The 15,435-nt window shown below is 37.4% G+C and overlaps 3 protein-coding genes across 3 annotated transcripts in view; all 3 read left to right on the forward strand.

Annotated features, from left to right (window-relative positions):
• The first annotated feature begins 337 nt into the window (after positions 1 to 337).
• Positions 338 to 1,511, forward strand: LOC109856530 (ATPase inhibitor mai-2, mitochondrial-like). Its single transcript, XM_020431896.1, has 3 exons — positions 338 to 507; positions 861 to 993; positions 1,076 to 1,511. The coding sequence occupies exons 1-3, from the start codon at positions 455 to 457 to the stop codon at positions 1,208 to 1,210; spliced, it is 321 nt and encodes a 106-aa protein (XP_020287485.1). The 5' UTR covers positions 338 to 454; the 3' UTR covers positions 1,211 to 1,511.
• A 934-nt stretch (positions 1,512 to 2,445) lies between these two features.
• On the forward strand, positions 2,446 to 3,087 carry LOC109856537. Its single transcript, XM_020431905.1, has 3 exons — positions 2,446 to 2,577; positions 2,703 to 2,802; positions 2,887 to 3,087. Exons 1-3 carry the CDS (start codon positions 2,540 to 2,542, stop codon positions 3,061 to 3,063), a joined length of 315 nt encoding a protein of 104 aa, XP_020287494.1. The 5' UTR covers positions 2,446 to 2,539; the 3' UTR covers positions 3,064 to 3,087.
• A 440-nt stretch (positions 3,088 to 3,527) lies between these two features.
• Positions 3,528 to 15,435, forward strand: part of LOC109856528 (syndecan) — a 73,116-nt gene continuing 61,208 nt past the window's right edge. Inside the window, exon 1 of the mRNA XM_020431894.1 lies at positions 3,528 to 3,800. Coding sequence (XP_020287483.1) covers positions 3,645 to 3,800 — 156 coding nt within the window. The 5' untranslated portion in view covers positions 3,528 to 3,644. The remainder of the gene's footprint in view (positions 3,801 to 15,435) is intronic.

The following is a 15,435-nucleotide window of genomic DNA, read 5'->3' on the forward strand; positions in this document are numbered from 1 at the left end:
ATTTAATACATTTTCTAAAGAAAAGAACATTAATTGAGACAATTATGTCACAATCAATACTGACACCCGCAATTTGATCAGCTCTCCGTTTAATTCAATCGATTGAGTACCTCGAGATAATTGATCAATCGTATTAGTCAAATTAAGCCACACCGTATAACTGATTAATACTGATAAATTAACCAACTGATCGATTGATTGGTCAATTGGAATTTGATAAAACTAGACAGAATTTACCTCCAAAGAACAAACTTATCGACGTTTAAAGTAGCGGAAGTCTGTAACATTCGCGGCGCCAGCGTCGCGACGCTCGTCGAGTTTCACGTTCTTAAGAATTGCGACTTGTTTATGACGAACGACCGTCGCGTTCCGAACTTGAGGTGTTCTTGATCGTTCTTGATGATCTGCCAAGTCTACGTTTCCTTCTGATATCTGATATTTTGTGATCGGAACAATGCAACGAGCTATTAAGAACATCGTATTTTCGCGAAACATCTCAGCGTTAAGGTACATTACTGTGCACCTTTAAATCAAAGAGAAATAGTCCGTCACATAATTATCCAAAGTTCACGTTTCTTACCCGGCTTTTTCCTATGACAAATCGTAAACCACTATTTTTATGCGTAATAACATATCTTCTTTACTCTCTCTTTCTCTCTTTTTCTCCGATTTAAGATTGCATTTTATTTTTTGCTGAAAATGCAAATAGCTGAGTTATCTTTTCTGTGTATCGCGGATTTGTGACATGACCTATGTAACTGCCATATCAAAATTATGTAATGAATTGTAGTAGACTTAACCTCTGAGTAATCTTGTGTATCTTCAATATTTCTATTATTTTAAATGTCTTATGTTTTTAGTCAGGTGAGGATGGCTGGAGAACGTGGTTCTGGTGCTGGCAAAGGAGGCGGTGGTGGCGGTACCATTCGTGAGGCTGGTGGATCGTTTGGAAAGATGGAAGCTGCCCACGAAGACCAATATTTTTATAATTTGGTAAGTTTGACACTTTTCCGTTATCTGTTTCTTTATTGAGAATTTTGATTCGTTTTATCTAACCCTGGAATGTTGCTTTCAGCAAAAGGAACAATTGCAGAAAATGAGAGAAAGTCTTCACGACGAAATCTCATTCCACGAGGAACAGATTAAGCGTCATCAGGAAGCTATAAATCGTCACAAAAAACGGATTTCAGATATGGACGAGAAACAGTAAAGAACTTTATATGCTATTATATTAGCCTATAATGTTGATTTCCGTGTAAAATGATTGAAAATAGTAGAGATACTAAAACGTATGTAATATCACATAAATCTTTTTTTTTTTTATGTATAAAATGATTTATTAAATACAAATGCTCCTAATATATATTAATTAAACGGTAACTCACACATTATTTTGTTGTATATTATGTGGAGAGACTATTATTATTGGTGAGACTATTATATATGGTACATTTGTATGTGTCCGAGAAACAGTTACTTAAGAATAAAACATGATCTTTAATCATTGCTAATAATTTTGTCTCGATTATCACACTATTGTAAAGACATATCATTTCAACCTGTAAATATGTAAAAAGTATATTTATTAAAATACAAAGAAAAAACCAAAGAGCCTATGGTCCGGGTTGAAGGTGGACGTTCAAATACAATATAAAACGCAGTGTATTCCGGACGTTTCGATCACTTTTTATTGTTGATCATCTTTTTTCAGCACTGTTTACATAATAATATGAAAATTATACAATTGTAAAAATATAAAACTCCGTTAGATCTTTTATTAATATATAAATAATACTTTACGTATTAACACTTACAATATTTATACTTGTTAGAAAGAAGAAAGCCACACTTTTCTGATAAGATCTCACGTTCCGCACAAAAATGAGTAAAATATTTTGTCTATGTATTATTAAATAGTTTGTTATTTTTTTGATAAATTATGTTACTTTATATTTGCCTTTATTTTTCTAATTTTTTTTGGCAAGAACACTTAAGTCACGCGGAGTTTACTGCTAGATGGCAATTAATGTACTGTTGCTTGTTCTAACCTACAATCGAACAAGTAGACAAACTTCTGTATTTTTTCTCAATACGAGAAAGAGAAATAAAAATTTTAATCTGCAAGTCACTCAAAAATGCTCGAAAAGCGATATATGTAATTGTAATTCTTGAAAAGTTAAGTTTTTAGTTGAACAAATGAGCAAACTTGGTTGTAATATATTAGACGTTCAATTTTATCAAACTGTATAAAATTAAATTATTTTTCCACGAGGATACAAATTAATAATGTCATCACAGGAGATTATAAGCCATTAAAAAAAATTAATTATTAAAATTATACTTATTTACAATAATCATTGATCAAAATCAAAATCTGTATATTTAATATTTGATGCATCTTTGTTTTATTTGTGTATAACCTTTATTTCAAAAATAACACACATATTGCTGAAAACAGTACATTATTTGCTGAAAAATTAAATCAAAATTACAGTATAAATATTTGTCTGTATATTAGAGTATTGATTTACCGATTGCAATGTTCCGAAGTGTTTTTAGGAAAACACATATGTCCAGGTATTCATTTTTAATAAATCACATTAAAAAAATGTGTTATTATATAATATTTATCACATATATATATACATATATTTGGTTACGTGTGCTGTAAAAAAATACATATGCAATATGTCTTATTCCAGATTTATTAGATATTTTAATAGAAGAGCGAAACATGATTCGAAAAAAGATGAAACGGCACTCGGCGATGTGGCATACGAAACGGAATATTATTATAAACAAGTAATAAGTAACAATTTTTTTTGCTGTTTAAATTAAAAAAGATCAACTCTATAACGCGCGCAACGGTTTATAAATATTATTCAGGACAAGAAAATGCTAAAAGATATCAAAGAAAAAACTCAAGACGAAGTGAAACAAATGCAAAGAGAAATACAAATCATGCGGAATAAAATTGAGGAATATAATCGCGGCATAAGCGAGAATCTGAGATTCTTAAAAGGCCTAGAGAGAGACTTATCTGCCGGCGATAAGAAGAATTAACGTTCTAATTAGAATTTCAACATTTTCGTTAAATTTATTAATTTTCTGCGATTTATACAAAACTGATTTGAAATAAACATTTTTCGTATTTGCAAGCTCGATTCACCGATTCCACGCGTTATTTTCTCTTAGTGAAAAATTTCGAGCTGAACACATTTATTTACAGTTCTCGCTAACCCGGTCACTCGCATGCAATTCGATCTCGCGCAACATCACATTCATCGCTGTGAAAAGTATTTAAAAACGTTGTAGAAATTTTTTTTTTAATACGTTTTCAGTAGTTGAAATATTCAAAAATCTGTTTTCGGTTGTGTTCGGACGCGCAAACGTTTTTATGCGTATCAAAATAAATTTGTAATTGCCGCCGGTCAAATCCGCGCGATTTTGATTCGCCGTCGACAGATGGCGTCAAGCGCGGGGGCGGCGAGGCAGCATGGCGGCCAGTCGAGTCTGGTTAGTCGACGCTAGCGGGCGATCGTCGCGCCGCCAGTGTCTCGCGGTTCATCGATCAGTGTGGTGTGTGTCGCGGAGTTGTTGTTCCGGGAGATTTTTTTTAGTGGTTTGTTCCTACTTTCCCTCCGATGTTTCACGGTGTTCATCTCAGGATTCGTGCGGACAGAGCGGTCGTCGCGAACGGGACTCACCGACATTACGGTAGAAAGATGCCACTAAGGATACACTGGATTCTGATTAGCATGGCCGTGGTGATCCTCGCGGGATTCAACGCCGCTACCGAGGTGAGTGTTGTACACGACGATATCGAAGTCGGAAAGAAAGAGAAGGATTTGATGCGCGTCTTTTGACGTCGTGTCGAGTAACAATTAAAATTTCGAAACGCCTTTACTCCGGTTTTACAATAACAAAAACGATCGTGTGCGAAAAAAACAATTACTTCAAACGTACGTAAACGCGACGCGCTGCCTTTCTCTCTAATATTAAAGTATCACGCCGATTATAAGGCATCTCCGTCCGACCAGTGGTGTTCAAATCGGAGTACCAAGTGTATACAATTTACAGATCTCACGAAATTTCGATCAACCGCGTCGATCGATCACTCGAATCGACCAATACGAATCCGATCAAATTCCCCGAGATCCGCGTTGTTGCGATCTGCGACTTTCTTTGGATTAAGAGCTTTCAAATCCGCTTTCGCGTCGAGATCGCTTGTCGTTTACAGTCTCGCGTTCTCTTTTTGACCGCAATTTAATTTCCGACTCCGGAACACGTTCCGGAGCGAATGCGGAAAGAATTTGTAAAGTTGTCACACGGAACAAACGTAGCGTTCGCGCACTCGCGCCGTCGCGACATCGAGAATCGGATAATCGTACAAAGCGATTCTCACCGTATCTGTATTCGAAGAGAGTTTATGAGTTTCATAGAGTGAAAATCCGCTACTCCAGAATGTTGTCAATAAACACGCCGGAATAGGGAAACACGCGCGTTTCTCTTTCTCTGTTTTTCTGTCTCTCTTTCTTTCTCTTTTCCTGATTTTTATTTGCCTAATAACTTTTATTTAATAATTAGATGCTAAGTTATGCTAAGTTATGCTAAAGATCGAGTTCATTGCCGAACAACGTAACAATGCGTTGTTAATTTCGTTAAAACTTAAAACAAAAAAAAAACAAAAAACAAATCAGAACGAGAGTTCGAAACGTTTAAATCTTCTTCTCGATCAAAAGAAGGCAGACATCGCAAATTAATGTTCGAACGCGCAAATTTTCCCGAGCTTTAACTCTGCGACAGATGTTGCGACTGTATATGTTTATTCCTTCCTACGTTTTTGTTTTTAGTTTGCACTTGTTAGCGTTACGTCCGCGGAAATGTTATTGTAAAACCACGGACGTTCTTTTTGCGTTACGCAAAAAATAATGGCCGGTCTAATATAACAGTGACAGTGTAGCGGTGACAGCAAATACGCTCGCAAGATATGTGCGCATTTTGTTGTTGCCTTTTGATAAGTTTCGACTAATGACTGACTTGTTAGAAGCGCGTGAAATATTAATTGAGCAAAATACTCGACTGTTTTTTAATTGTGTGTTGCGTATGACTGTGTGGTTCTAAAACTAAAAAAAATATGTTAGAATCACGTATATCTCCGCGAGAGCAAACGGTCGTCTACTCTGGAGCACATCGCTTTTTGGATCGAAAAATAGCCTTGGGGTTATCTCGGAAAAACGTATTTTGTTAAACTTTACAGCTGTAACACACACATGCGCGCGCGCGCGCACACACACATACACACATTCGCAGTTTGCGCAGCGATATGTATTCATGTTATGTCGATACTTGACATACGATTTACCGTGCTTGCCTCATACTATCTTGAACCACTTATCAGAGCCAGATTTGCGGTGTAATAAAATAATCGAACCGAGTTTAACAAAAAAAAATTACCGATATCGCGGATATAATTTTCTCGATATGAAAGAAATATATCTAAACTTCTCTCTCGCGAGCACTTCTATCGTTTGCTTAGTAAAACAATATTGTTGCGATTTACAAAACAATCGAAACAGTTTGAAAAGTCAAAAAGAAGTGAAAGAAAATCTGTTGCAATTTCGGAGTTTTTCTCTTCGATAACTTTTTTTTTTTATTTTCTCAAACACTTCTTTATGCTGTGCAAAAAAAAAAAAAACGAAACCAAAACATCTCGCGAAAATAACGCGCACACGGAATTCGGCGCGGAGGAAATAAATTTCGGCGAAAAGGTGGCGTTTTGCCGAGCCGATGGACATAAATCCCGTACACGCGCGCTTACACGTAGTTACATTTTACAATTGCGCGACCTTTAATGCAGACAACGTTGAGGGGAAGGAGACGAGAGAGGAGCGCGGCGTCCTCCCGAAAGCCGGCTGGTTTTAGTGGCCGATGAAATATCGCCGGTAATAATCTCGCTGTCTTCGCGCGGAAAATGCATTTCCCGTACGCGCGGGTCGCCGCTTTAACCGTAAGAGGAGCTTGTAAATATTCCTGTATCGCTACCTGCATTCTTTACCTTTTCTTATCTCATACATTGGCTAACGCGCTTTAGACGAGAAAAAATTGTTTTCTTCTCGCTATTGAAATTTTTTCTTCGTCGCGATGTTGCGCGATCACGTACGTAAGTCGATTTGATCGAAGACCGAAAGAGAATACGTGTGTTACATCTCGAATATTTTCTGCACCGTAATTGAGATGATGAACTTCAGTACACTGTGTTTTAAGAAAATTGCTCTACAGATGTTTTCTTTTCACAAACTCTGCTACGTGTCTGTATCTGTGTGTGTGTTCTCAGAGTTCTTTGTAAATTGAAAATGTGCGATGCTCTTTCCCAGATTGGCTTTCTCTCTTGGATTTCCAAACAAAGAAACGTCAATAGATGATTCGCTCGACTCTAAGAACTTTTGTTTCTTGGTCTCTCGGAGAACAGACACTTACTATCGAATATCAAGTACTGTTCGATAAATAAACTAACTCACAGAGCGATGATGTACGGCAAAAACAATGTGTGAGATCACGGTTGAACTTTTACATCACACAATTTGATTTCAAAGAATATGTGTGTGTGTGTGTGTGTGTGTGTGTATGCGCGCTCGCGAAAAACCGGAAATTCGCGCGAGTGCGGATCCTACACACGTTGACCTTGGTTGGAAAAACACGTTGAGATTACGATCGTTTTACTCGACGAAAGAGACACCGATACACGATGACGATCCACGAGCGATGGACATTAATGGCCTTTTACGGCGACGCCTGACCCGTCCGTCGTGTCCGTGGCTTGGTCCAACGTTGCTTGGTCGAGCTACATGCATTCGCGCCTGTAAAGTACGTACGTGTGTGCGAATACACGTGAAGAGAACGAGGGCATGTCTTTCGACACGATACCAACACGATACCCGCGGTATATCGGCAGGACACGTTGGTGTAAAGCGTCAGCACAGCTTTTCCTCGACGTTGTGTAGTCGATAATTGATAGACAGGAGAGAGAAACGATGTCGCTCGTCGTGTAGTCGACTTAAACGAACCTCTCTTTGTGAGCGAAGAAATTACGTTGCAATTAATATCGTTACAAGATGCGACACAATAATTTCCGGAGATTGCGGGCGTAACAAGGCGTCAAGTGGATTTTCGGAGAATCGATGACGCGTTCGGTGCACACGCCTCATTAATTAATTATTCAGCCGCGGATATACGTCGTTTGAGGACGCGCTTGTGTGTGCGATTGTAACGTTGTATAGAACTTCTCTTTGCTCTGCTGGAAATGCCTATTCATTTCGCTCGGTAACTTTACGGTCAAACTTACTTCTGTTTGTCGAAGCGAGTAAATCGAGACGGATTCTATTTATCTTGGCAAACCGCATTGTTCTCGATTCCGGTTACCTATAAATTTTACGCAATTACGTTGATGCAATTGGAGAGATGATACTGTCGGTTGTATGCAATGAAAATAAGGAGAGAATATTATTTCGTAATTTATTGCTCGTTTTTCTACATATATATATATATATATATATATATATATATATATATATAAATTATATCGAAACTCCGGGAACGCGCACGATTTCATTTCTTAAGTGTTTAGATGAGTTTTGATTTTCCCGAGTCACGTATTGACATTTCGTCAAGTTCTCGGAGAGCGGCTAATTAATACTTGAACGCTAAGTCCTCCGCGTTTATTCCCCCGAGTATCCGCGCGCAGTTTGTGGGACAACTCGTCGTTTAAGAACGATGGAAGGTACTTCCTTATTTGGCTCGTTCGAGTACGTGAGGAGAGTCTTAACTCGTGCAACTCCTCAACGCGGAACGTACTGCGAACGGGTAGAACCCCGTGAATCCCCGTGAGTGGAAGAATCGATCGTCTTTGCGTGGATACGTAACCCATCGACGTGATTATTCCAAGGATGTACGTGCATCTTTATCGCGTTGTAAAAGCGGCATTTTAAAAAGTTAAAAAAAAAAAAACTGAAGAAATTAGAACGCATGCGTTTGACGAGAGAAACAGATTTCTAACAACAACTCGTTGTGACGTAAAGCTTAGCGATAATTAAATTTTGTCCGATTAAAAGACAAGATTAGAATTTGTTTAATACGGTATGTGCTTTTGCTCATGATTTTTTTTTTTTTTTGAAGCTCTTGCACGACACACGTAATTATTAAGATGATTTTTGCTGCGCGCTTAACAATACGTTAGAAAACATTACAAGTGGGTCGACTTATATCTCAAATAATCGCAGAGTTCGCTGCGGCACGCGACCATTGGGAAAAGCTATAAGCTTCGGAAAGAGGGAAGGGAATATATCGAGGTCAGACGGCAATTTTCGTATGAGATTCAAGTATTTTATGAGCGCCGCCCATTAAACGCCCACGAGCGCGAGGTTCTCTTGAAATCTTTCGTCTTTGCATTCGATCTATATATTTCCCGGAAGTTCTCCGCAAATCCGTTCTAACAAGCACAATAATAATGGGTTTGGGTTAATGATTTTCTCTTTTATGGCTTTTCCGCGCAATGAGATGTGAGAAAAAAACTGAAACAGATATTTTTCACAAGACAGCAATATGATTTTGGGAAATAATCGCATTGTATTTTTTTTTTTTTTTTTTATAAAATTACGTTCTATACAATCACGTACAATTTGCAATTTTACGTTGGTTTAGGAAAAGAAGAAGAAAAAAACCACACAAATTGATCGATTTGCAATAACACAGGTGAACCTTTGAAATTCAGTATAGATATATTTCTAAAAAAAATGAACGTATCTCCGGACTCGATCCACTTTTTCTCTGAATCTCTCGCGTGTACTCCGCATTCAACAACAGATCGCTCTTGTTCGATATTTCCCATTATATTCCGGTTGTCGAGAAACATTTACGCCATTTATGTATTATATTATACGTCGGGGCGTGTTGTGCAGAAACGTCGCTACACGTGAATAAATGAAGATAATAAAAAGTAAATAGACGACAAAGCGTAGCTTTCCAATAACGGGACATTGAGCAAGAGGAATCTCGATGCATCGTAGAGGCTAAAAGATTCTTCCTAAAAGATTCTTTTCACGTTTTCGTGATTATACTCGGTCGCGTGGTTCGTCTCGCTTCGGATCTCGACTGTTCTACGCCTCGATTCTCTCTTTTTTTTTTTTTTTTTAGATAAAACTCATCGGTAATGACATTGCGCGTCGCGATCGAAATAATAATTTTTCACAAAAGTATTTTGATTGTAATTGTACTTTCCACGTTGTTCCCGCGAACGTTGTCGCGGTTCCACTTGCTACGAACTACTTGCTATCATCGAAATCGCCGATGAAGGCCACATTAAAGGCTGTTTAGAGAAAGAGAGAGAGAGAGAGAAAGAGAAAGTGTTAGCGGATATTTACTTAGAAATTAATGTAATCAAATTGAGATGTACATCTACTATATATTATAGGCATATGCACGCATGAAGATGAATGCGCGACGAGCGACGTAATTGCAGCAATGAAAATTTATCATTGAACAAGTATATATAATGCGAAAATTAAATTATATACTCATAAACAAATTAATGGCATAACAATTAGCAATTACGAAGTTAATTATGATAACCATTCACCTCGTACTTTTTCCTCGTTTTGTCGCTACGAGTTATTGAATAACAACGATTACAACTTTGCATATATTCAATATCTATAGAGAGAGAGACACGCGTATACACATTTTATCGGAGATTTATGCCATATCAACCGCAAATAAATATATTCGGCTGATTCAAAATATAAAAGCTCTCTCTCTTTCTCTCTACGTCTAAATTGTAGACCACGTTTGTTTTTGTATTGTTATCGATTACATTACACGTGACTACATGTCGATTTTTGATTTAACTGACATGAGAGAGATTCAAGGATAAAATTTTATAATTGAACCATTGTCATCCCCGCGGACGAGTGACATTGATGGAAAATATTTTCATAACTAAATACCGTTAGAGAAAACGGTATTTTGATTTTATTTGATTATATAAATCTGGATTTATTATTGTTAGAATCTCGTTTGATCCCTTACGTGCACATTTCTCAACTCTGTCATTAGTTTATGTTATTATTTGAATATTTATATTTTGCAATTTTAACTGAAGAAGATTAAGAAAAAAACGTTTCAATTTTAAGATTATTTTGTTATATATATATATGTATATATATATATATATACATATATATATATATATATGTATAACAATTGCTTATGTATTTAATAAAAGATCATACATAATAGTTCATTGTAGTCCGAGAACTTCATTTTCCTCGGGAGTCTCAGCCCGTTTTATACTTTAATCTGCGGTTTCTGAAAGCTCTCGTTATCTCTCTCACACTTTCTCTCTCTCTCTCTCTCTCTCTCTCTCCCTGTATGAAGTCAGACACTTTCGAGAATCTCGTTCCGTTCTTATACATATACACCAAGCGAATAGCTATATATTTCGCACCGCTCGGATTTGTATAGTTCAAAAGTCACCGGTGGCAACCATTCCACGGATCTCGGCTCCCTATCGCCTTAGAAAAGGTGGCGAGCGCGCGAGAACGTCTCGTGGAAATTGGCTCGTTACTCTTCAGTTTTCGCAGGCTTTCGAGCTTCTCGGGAACCGAAAAAACTTTCATCCATCTTGCTCAGGCTGTTCCACCGGGCGACAAGCTTCCTTCTGTACGCTGTTTCCACTTCTTCTTCTTTTTTTTAGAGTTTTCGAGCTTTTCACAATGCGCGCGCGTTCCTACTTTTCAAGCTCGCAATTCTTTTTCGTGACGCGATACCACGATGCACTTTTCTCTCTTATACGGTCTGCATAGAAAATTTACACCACGAACGAGTGAATTTAGATCGAATTTCGGCGCGGAACAGACATCTGGATAATGTTTGCAATCAATTGGAGATTTTTTTTTTTTTTTTTTTTTATTATTGTTGTCAATCGCTTCAAATTGTGCGCTCTCGACCGTGAATGTGATCCGTGTATTTCGGCTGATTCGAAAGAATTTGTTCAATTTTCACGCCGAATTCCGCAGCGCTAGTTACCGCGATGACGGGATAAAACAATCGACGCTTTGATTCTAAATAATTTGCCCGAAACTAATGCGACGCGCGGTCAGACGCGCTTAATGCATATTTATGCGACCAGAGAGATCCGACGGGCGGTTGCGTTTTGCATATCGTCCCGCATCATCGCGCTCCTTTATCCGTTTATTGAATCCTGCGTGCGTCAAGGGACGGTTTTAAAAGCGCGCTTTTGAGCGATGTCGAGAAGCGAAATTACGAAACGATGTCAAGATGAACTGAAAGACATCGCTCTACTTTTTTTCTCTTCTTTCTCTCTCTCTTTCTCTCTCTCTCTCTCTCTCTCTCTCATTTATTGCAATATTCTTCGCGCTACTCTTTTGACAGCCAGCGAAAAAGTAGATGTGTGCTAGTTAAAAAATATCTAATAATTTATAACACATTTTTTTTGTACGCAATTACGGAGATTTCTGGTCTCTTGCGCCTTTTAATTTTAATTAAGATAACCCAATACTCGATTACCACTGCTAGACTTTAAGTTAAAATATTCAAAATTAAGTTATTAAAACCAAAAGATAAGTAAATATAAGTAGCATTAAAGCAAAACAATAAATTGTTTCGATTTTAATACTTAATTAAAACAGAATTTTATATTGCAACTTTATGTCAAAATTATAAATCTAATCTCACATTTTATATAATACATTGTAAACGACTATTGGTTCTATTCTGGCAACTTGAACACCTGTACTGAATCATTTATTTTCTATAAAAATATGTATTTAAAGCTTTTTGATTACCTTTTATTTTATTTTAAAGTTATTTTTTCCGACGCGCAAGTGTTTTGTTTTATAAAAACAATTATTTTTATTATTAATTTTTATTTATCAATCTACTGTAAAATACTAATTTATTACAAGTGATCGAGTATTGGGGGAGTGATTGGATAAGGGGTCGACTACTTAGATTAGCGAATTTCTTTGTCGTCTTCGTTTTCTATTTTGCCATTTGAAGACCACAGGAGAAAAATTTGATAAATCAATTTTTTCAAGTTTTATTTTTAATGTTATTTGGTAGTTAAAATGAAATATTTTAATTATCCAAAGTGAGAAAGGAAAATTTTTGATAAATTCCGATATATAAACATTTTTGTAAAACGTGTAGCACACAAATACATACACGTTTCGAACTTTAAAATCGCTCTCCTTCAAAATTACGAAAATGTGACTTATCAAGTTCTTCCTCAGTGATCTTTATTTTCTAAATTCGACTGACAAATATTAAAAATAATATCGATATTATTTTTATGAATGTTTTGGCGATTTTTCCATCTTCTTGTTTCTTTTTTTTCTTTCTATTTTCCTATCTCATCGATTATTGCTAGCTCAGGAAAAAATATCTATATAGAACTATATAGAGTTTATATATATATATATACAATCTATTCTATATAGAGTGTGTATAGAATCTATTCTATATAGAGTGTATAGAATCTATATAGAATCTATATAGAACTATAGAGTTTATATAGAGCTCTAATACAGAAAATACTTCCTTATTCTTTAGCGACTCGATATGTCTTCGATACCGGACTTCTTATATTAGCAATAATTCGCGAAGCGATTCCTCTCGTTCTCTCGACGCAGCTGCTTTCTCTCTCTCTCTCTCTCTCTATGCTTTTCTTTTACTTTTCTTTGTTGTTTTTTTCTCTATTCGCGATAGCCTGTCGCGACAGACGATTACCGACTCGTATCTCCCCTTATGAAATCAACCCGCCTACGACCTTCCACTTCTAGATAAGGATAACCTGCCTGGTGCATGAGAATTCTTTGGGTTTTCTCGAGCGTAACAGAAACGAAGGAAGTGATTTTCGATGGCGCAATACCAACGTGCAGAAGTACAACATTCCGGTGTCATTTAATTTTATCGCGAGCGTTTGTATGTGTGTGATGAATACATATTACACATAGATTTTTTCACTTGGCAAATAGATAAGTAAATGTTTTTATTTGTAAAATTTGTTTGATCAGATTAGTATTGTTTATGTGTTTACGTGTTGATGAAATAATCACATATTTGCTCACATATTTTGTTTTTCTTTCTCCGCGTGACATTCCAAAAAGTTTGTCACAGATAATCGACGGTATCTGTAGCTTCGCATTTTCTTCTCGAAAAGTTCTTTCTTTCAAAAGACAACTGGTGCTGGATGCAGAAATATGCTTACGCTTATGTCCGCGTTGCGGACACACAAACTTGCGAGTTTCGCCAATTTTATTGTTGTTCCGCGCGCGCGTAATTCAAATAAGAATCGCAAACTGAAATGCCGAAGTGCTCTTTCCCCAACTTTGCTATTGTAATGTAATTGCAAAATGTTGCCGGACATTACGGCATTGGCGCTGTAAACTTTTCTTCCCTCGAAGCAGCGAAGATGCTTTCCTCCTTTGTGCTCGCAACCGGAGCAATCGTCTCTAATAAAGATAGTTAACAAATTACTTTGAATCTCAGCCGTAACAATTTATGCGAGATTTTAAACTGAAGTTGTCATCAAATTGATTTTCCGCGAATTTATACGTCGTGCTTAAAAAAAAAAAAAAAAAAAAAAAAACATTTAAAAAATTTAAAACCAGAAGTGGAAACTGACTAGCGCTACATTTTCCCTATCGTGTAGAATCGCGAGAAAATGTTTGACAGTTTCGAGAAAACGAGGCTAATCTCGCCTTTCTCTCGGGCGCGTTACTCCACGCTCGCTCGCTGCAGCGAGAGTTTGAAACATCCGATAAGGGCGTCTCGTCTCGAGAGAACATCCATGTTTGGATCCAGCCTACCCACCTCTGTAGCCCACAAACACCAGCGCACCCACTCGCGCCCACGCGTGGAAAGTCTCCGCCGTCGTCGTGGCGTGTGTTGCGTAAATACATTGCGTGCGTCGCGACAGGCTCTCGCACATACACACGTACACACGTATACGAATAACGCGTTAGCGCGTGAACCTGGAAAGGGAACGAAGTCGGGAACAGGACGCGACGGTCCGCGCCGATATATATGTATGTGCACTTCTAACGGTATTATAAAGGTTGTTTGAAAGCTATACCAAGCGCTGTAATTAACTCTACTGTATGTACGTATATAACCAGTGCAATGCCAATTGCATGCGCAGTTAATTAATTAATTGCTCATTAAAATTAGAGCTGTTGAGTTGGCGCGTAAGATTGTTTGAAAGTTTAAATTTTATTATCGCCTCTTTTGCTCGACGTTACAAGCCGCTATAAACCGCGCTAAATCGATGTTGCTAATAATAATTTATGCGACCTCGCTGTGACGCGAATTCATTAAAGTTGATGTAACGCAAGAGGTGACTAACTGCGATGACTGTTCCTTAACCGAATGAGGGAATTCTGATCGTCATCATCATCATCATCGTCATCGCGCGCTGTGCGTGCCGCTTATTCTTGTGGTTTTCCCTTCGGTGATTTTCAGAGACACGTTTATAGCGTATAAAGAATGTAATGTGTCTTAAACAATTATCTGCAAATATATGAGATAAACTTGTATTTTTAATTTGTTTGTAGGTAGGTTGAGATTAAAGCGAAAATTTGGATTGCGTCAAGTGAACGTCGTTCGTTTGTTGCAGCAGCCACATCTCGTTAAATTCGCGAGGCGTGGAAAAAACAATTACACGCGTGCATTAATTAAATTATATTATTATTTGGGCAATATAATAAAAACGCTAAGAGATCATAGTTTATATTTATGTAGAATCATTTTTATAAATAATAAATAAAAATATAAAATTCTCGCAATTTGAAGAAAATTTTAATATAGAAATCGTACACGCTCTTTCTTCCTCTATTCTCTTACGCAGTTAAAAACTATGCTGGTTTTTTTTTTTTTTATGGCAGTGCCGTGGAGATGCCAGTCCTCTCGGAGCGATTTTAAGCGCGCACAATATGTTTTGACGAAAGATTAACGAGACTGTCTCTCGCACATTCCTGCAACACATAGAGATGGCTCGTTACATGAAATTCTCTCTCTCTCTCTCTCTCTCTCTCTCTCTCCGGCTTTCCACTCCCGCCATTTCTCTCTTCTCTCCCTGTTTTCCCACCGTCCTTCGCGCTCTTTCCTCTCCCATTTCTCTCTCTTTAACTTTTACCCGCGTCTCCTCCATATTCCATTCTCGGAGTTTCCGTTTGTGTGCAACCTTTCCCCTTTGTCACGTACACCCACGGATATAATTAATTTCAGTGTATCTGGAGCACAGGACGGGATTAGGGGTTGGGAGGGAGTAGGAAGGGCGCGTAGAGGTGAGTTAGGATATGTATTGTTCCTTGACTCTTTTATCCTTTATGTCCTTTGACAGGATCCTCGAATCAACGA

The sequence above is a fragment of the Pseudomyrmex gracilis genome, unplaced genomic scaffold, assembly GCF_002006095.1.
Source record: "Pseudomyrmex gracilis isolate BER0280 unplaced genomic scaffold, ASM200609v1 scaffold_121, whole genome shotgun sequence".
Taxonomy (NCBI): Eukaryota; Metazoa; Arthropoda; class Insecta; order Hymenoptera; family Formicidae; genus Pseudomyrmex; species Pseudomyrmex gracilis.

Bases quoted from the DNA above. Each gene is read 5' to 3' on its own strand.
- LOC109856530 (XM_020431896.1), top strand. From the start codon at position 455: ATGCAACGAGCTATTAAGAACATCGTATTTTCGCGAAACATCTCAGCG. The intron at 508-860 runs GTACATTACTGT...TTATGTTTTTAG, and splicing joins CGAAACATCTCAGCGTTAAG to TCAGGTGAGGATGGCTGGAG. The intron at 994-1,075 runs GTAAGTTTGACA...TGTTGCTTTCAG, and splicing joins ACCAATATTTTTATAATTTG to CAAAAGGAACAATTGCAGAA.
- LOC109856537 (XM_020431905.1), top strand. From the start codon at position 2,540: ATGTTCCGAAGTGTTTTTAGGAAAACACATATGTCCAG. The intron at 2,578-2,702 runs GTATTCATTTTT...GTCTTATTCCAG, and splicing joins AGGAAAACACATATGTCCAG to ATTTATTAGATATTTTAATA. The intron at 2,803-2,886 runs GTAATAAGTAAC...AATATTATTCAG, and splicing joins CGGAATATTATTATAAACAA to GACAAGAAAATGCTAAAAGA.